Here is a 5,380-nt window from a genome sequence, read left to right on the forward strand (position 1 = left end):
CCTAGAGCCCGTGGGGGAGCAGATAGCTAGTCATTGAGCCCAGTGTCCATGAAATGATAGCATCCAAGGTGCCAGCAGGTGAAGGGGCCCCCGGGCAGGAGGAGGTGGAGTCCAGACCTGGCCGTTCAGTGTGGAAAGTGGACGTAATGACATCTGACCTGTGAGCAGTGAGGACCGAGTGGGCAGTTAAGAGCCAGGGTCCTGTCACTCCTGGTGGCATCGGCCTAAGGTGAGTGACCAGTACACAGTTTCCATCAGCTCTGCTGGGTCCACGAGGACAGGCCTGCTGGGTGCCCCCAGCACCCAGGGCCGGGCCTGTCACCCCTACCCCAGATCCCCCAGGACTCAGCCCACGAGGACAGGGCCTGCCTCCCCCACCCTAGTACCCCAGGATTGGGCCTGTATGAACAGCGCTGGTTCAGCACGGGGCAGACATTCCTTCAGAGTCACTGCATGGACTACATTTCCCATGTAGCCAACTGCATGGACTATGTTTCCAAGTGGCCTCAAGTTGGGCCCTGCTTCTGGAAAGATCTGGTGGAGCAGCAGGTGAAGCGCAGGGCTGCTACCCACACAGGCGGCCACTCTGTGGGAGAAAGACAAGGCTGTTCCCATAAAGACTTACAGCCTTGGGAACCGCAAACGCAAGTCCTACTCCACCTTACAGGCCGCTCTAGTCAGAATCAACTTGACGGCAGGGGGTTAGTTTGTTTTTTTCCAAAAGAGATGGAGTCTGTGCTGATAGTGAGAGTGCTTCACTGAAAGACTGAAGGTTCAAGTCCACCCAAACATGCTTCGGAAGAGAGGCCCGGTGATGTGCTTCTGAAAGTTTCATCTGACCCCCACACCATATTGTCAGTTCCGACTCATGGTGGCCCCCAGCCTGCCAGGGTCTCCCTCGGCTGTGATCGGACGGAAGCAGGTGCCGGATTTTCTTCCGTAGCATGACTGGGTAGACATGAACCTCCGGCATTCTCATGGGAGCCACTCGGACCCTATGAAGCACAGGTTTGGGTTGTTTGTTCGCAGAGAAATAAGAAACACACCTGTTAGAATCTGGTGGTACAGAGGGAAGAAAATAGGAGGAAGATTTTCCCTGCCTTTAAAACGTTAGTGACCAAATTAAAAAATGGGCACAGGACATGAACAGACACTTCACCAAGGAGTAAATCTGGGCAGCCCGCAAACATATGAAGAAATGTCCACAATCACTAGCCATTAGAGAGATGCAAATCAAAACAACAATGAGATATCATCTCACACCAACAATACCAGCAAAGTTCAAAAGAATAGAGGACAATAGATGTTGGTGGGGATGTGGAGAGACTGGGACCCTCCTGCATTGCTGGTGGGACTGCAAAATGGTCCAACCACTCTGGAAAGCAATATGGCGTTTCCTCAGAAGGTTGGAAATAGAAATACCTTATGATCCAGCAATTCCTCTACTTGGTATTTACCCACAAGAAATATGAGCCATAACACGAGATGATACATGCACACCAATGTTCATAGTAGCACTATTTACAATAGCAAAAAGATGGAGGCAGCCTAAGTGCTCAACAACTGAAGAATGGATAAACAAACTGTGGATACACACAATGGAATATTATGCTACCTTGAAGAATAACAAGGAAGCTGCAAGCCACCGCATAACATGGATGACCCTTGAGGACATTATGCTGAGAGAAATTAGTCACAAAAGGAGAAATACTGCATAGGACCACTATTGTAAAAGATTAAGAAAAAGTACCCATACTAAAAGGTGGGAAAATTATTTGCTGGTTACTGAGGTGTATGGCATGGGGTGAGGTGAGGGAGGGGAAGGTGGAGCACAGGGTAGGGAATAGACACAGGATAGTTTGGGTGCTGGGGGTGGGTGGCAATACACTAGAAGGGGGAGGGGAAATGAAGAACAAGGCGGATGGGAGAACACTTAGGCAGGTTTGCATGGGTTAAATAGGACAAAGGTAAATAATGACATATGCACAACCTTGGAACAACAGGGTTCTGGGATACAGGGATTGAGGCATAGTTTGAACGCATAAAAGAGGGGAAATAATGTTAAGATGCTTGGCTATCTTTTGAATCTTGGTTTCCCCTGCCTACCATTAAAAAATAGATAACTGAGGGGGAGAGAAAGGCATAGCCAGAAACATCCCCATAGAAAGCTTCTAAGTCCATCTTCAGCCTATAACTGATTGGAATACCTAAAATGGGGCTACAACTTGGCCAGTGAAGGAGGTTTTCTACAGAGCCTTTGCATTGCATAAGACCAGAGGTGGAATCCTGATCCCCATGCAGAATCTTCCGAGATGGGAAATTTCCACTTGAAAGGACAAGCAGACCAGCCTGGAACAGCTAGAAGAACAGAAGATACTTGTTATCAGAACTGACTGTTAGGGTTGGAAATGTAAAGATAGATGTTTTGTAGCAAAAAGAGGGGAGTAATTGACTTTGCAGTCTAGGAGCAGAGGTCCCTGAAACCATCAAGGGAGAAGAGCGGAGTGCAGGACCCTACCCAGAGAAACAGTGACATCAGAGATAGAGGCAGAGACGATGACATGGAGAGATGGAACAGCTGGGGACTCTGCACTCAGAGAGGAGGAGGGGCTGTGTGCTGATGACTGGGGGTCAGGCTTGCAGGGTGTACCCTTTGGTTGTTTGATGACACATGGAAGGGATTGTAACCATGGCAATGAAACGATATACGATAGGATGAATGTAAAGCTAATGTTCTCCCATGTAAATGATCACATAATTCACAAAACAACAACAACAACAAAAAAAACAAACATTAGTGAAAGACAGGAGAAAATCTCATTTCAGAGGGCAGAGGACAGGGACATCAAAGTGCCTGACCACGAGCGTGCGGCCCTAGGCCACCCTTCAGCTCCAGAAATGCACTCAGCCTGTGTCTCAGGTCAATAGGGGGAATGCTAATACCAGGGAGGCAGGCACACCTCAGATCATCACTCATTTCAGATCAGAAGGCTGGCAGAGAAGGAGGAATGGAAACAGGAACACAGGGAGGACGTGGGACGAGAGACGGTCACACGGTGTGAATTGTTGAACAGAAAGCTGATCCGCTTCTGTGAACCGTCACCCTATTCACAGCCTAAAGTTCAATCAATAAATGACCCAGCGTTCCCGAAGCCACCAGGGGCATTTTGCTGCATTCCTGACTAGGACAGGGATGGGCCGCAGAGTAAGGAGTGAGCGGGCAGGTGAGCCAGCAGAAAACGTACCTGTGGGCTGGACGTCCCCGACTTGGGCTCGATGGCCAGCCCCAGGGTGATGCCGCCGGCCAGGGCCTTCTTGAGGCTCTGCTTGACCTCGCTCAGTTCCAGCTCCAGGTTGACACGTTCAGCCTCTTTCTGTTTGCAGTCTTCTTCCAGCTTCTTCAGCTTGTCCCCCAGGGTCAGCTGTGTCTTCCTGCCTGCAACCCCAGATACCACGCTGCAGCCACACAGGCCCCCTCCCTGTGTGGAGCACCCTGAGCCAGCCCGGGGCCTCCAGGGCTCCCATGGAAAATGTGGCCCTCAGATATCTGATCCCCAAATAGGAGGCAATGGCTTGAGAGTCCATGACTCTTTAACAGTCCTCATCATCTTACTGGAGACACCGTTAAGGTTCCCGGCAGTGCGCATGGTTTATGCTCGATCGTTAACTTGACACCATGGAAGAAAGGCTTCCGTGAAGCTGATGCCCGAGGAAACCCCATGTAGGAGCCCAGTTCTCTTCTGCCACACATGGGGGTAAGAGTCGGAACGCACTCAACAGCGACAGGTTTTGGTTTTTAGCAGCACCTAGTTAAGCGCCGGCTGCTTGGTGACTACAAGATTAGCGGTTCAAATCCACCAACTACTCCTTGGAAACCCTATACAGGGCTGGAACCCACTGGACGGCACTTCACAACAACAGGTAAATTCATAAGGACCCCTGGTGGTGCCGTGTGCTAAGTGTTGACGGCTAATTACAAGGTTGGTGGTTCAAACCCACCAACCACTCAGCAGGAGAAAGACGAGGCTGCCCTGTAAGAATGTATAGTCTCAGGAACCCTAGGGAACCATCTGCGCTTCCTATGGGGTCGCTTTGAGTTGGAGCTGACTTGGTGACAGCTGACAACAACATACATAAGGCGTTGTTCCTGACTTGACCTTTACATGCTTGTGTATAGGGCATGGATGTAGCTACCTGCAGTGGATTGGTTCCGACTCCCGTGACCCCACATGTTACAGCGTGTTGCTCCATAGACTGGCCTTGCTGTCATCTTTCCCGAAGATTCCTCAGGCTGTCTTTAACAACAGTCCTGAGCCATGGGGACATGCATCTATGCAGGTCCATCTCCATCCCAGGGACCTCAGTTGAGGTCCTGTGAGCAGGAATCACTGAGTCAGACCCCTGAGTCCGTTTCCAGTAACTCTGCCTTTACTCTGATCTCCTCTCTTGGGTCTTGGACTCACTCCCCTGGTTCCTCCCCTGCCCCTCATCCAGTCCCTCCCGGGAACAGAGCTTCTCTTAGCAGGGGCCGCTTCCCTGGACTTCGGGAGCCTACTTATCCCAGGGGCCCTCTGGCTGAGCAGCCTGCTGTTACATCTTACCTGGGGACCAGAACTGGAAGACCAAGGATCCTCCGGTGCTCAGCACTCAAAGCTGGAACAAACGTTCCTCTGGCCCCACCTGCCTGACCCCTTTCCTGGACCCTTCTCCCTAAACCCCTGGGACACGCCATGACCTGGTTTCAGGTAACAAGCTCCCTCAGCACAGTAGAGTCAATCCTCGGTTCTAGAACCCAGAACCACGTCCTGCACACCTGCGTTCACTTCCATGGCCGCTCGAAGGTCTCTTCTCTCTTTCCGGAGCTGGGCCAGTCGGTTCCGGAGGGCCTCCTTCTTCATCAACAATTCCTCCTCTTTGCTCTGTAACCGTTTAGCGTCTGCCTCCACCCGATTCTTGCCATATTTGTACTGGTCAGCATCTTTGCAAGTCAATCAAACAAACAAAAACAGCAGAAAATTAGGTTTCATCCAAGACACTCCAGGGTAATTGCTGAAGCCTGCTTAATAAGTTGTCTCAGACCAAAAAACTAAGTGCTGGCTCCTTTGCTGATTCAACAAAGAACAGAACGGAAGTGGAAAAGAGAGGGGTTCAAATTCTCCAGTACTCAGATGATGGACACACAGTGTGGTCCTTCCACACAGTGGACTATCACTCAGTCATAAAGAGAAACAACCCCAGTGTCCACCCACAGAGGATGGAGACACACAGTGTGGTCCATCCACACAATGGAATATCACTCAGTCATAAAGAGAAACAGCCCAGTGTCCACCCACAGAAGATGGAGACACACAGTGTGGTCCATGCACACAATGGAATATCA

At 50.6% G+C, this 5,380-nt stretch overlaps 1 protein-coding gene across 2 annotated transcripts in view; it reads right to left on the reverse strand.

Moving 5' to 3' along the window:
- Positions 1 to 5,380, reverse strand: part of AFAP1 (actin filament associated protein 1) — a 99,430-nt gene that overhangs the window by 9,516 nt on the left and 84,534 nt on the right. For both annotated transcript variants that reach the window (XM_006875306.1, XM_006875305.1), the window contains 2 exons: positions 4,814 to 4,978; positions 3,246 to 3,436 (listed from right to left, as the gene is read on the reverse strand). In XM_006875306.1, coding sequence (XP_006875368.1) covers positions 3,246 to 3,436; positions 4,814 to 4,978 — 356 coding nt within the window. The remainder of the gene's footprint in view (positions 1 to 3,245; positions 3,437 to 4,813; positions 4,979 to 5,380) is intronic.

This window comes from Chrysochloris asiatica, unplaced genomic scaffold, assembly GCF_000296735.1.
Source record: "Chrysochloris asiatica unplaced genomic scaffold, ChrAsi1.0 scaffold00319, whole genome shotgun sequence".
Lineage (NCBI taxonomy): Eukaryota > Metazoa > Chordata > Mammalia > Afrosoricida > Chrysochloridae > Chrysochloris > Chrysochloris asiatica.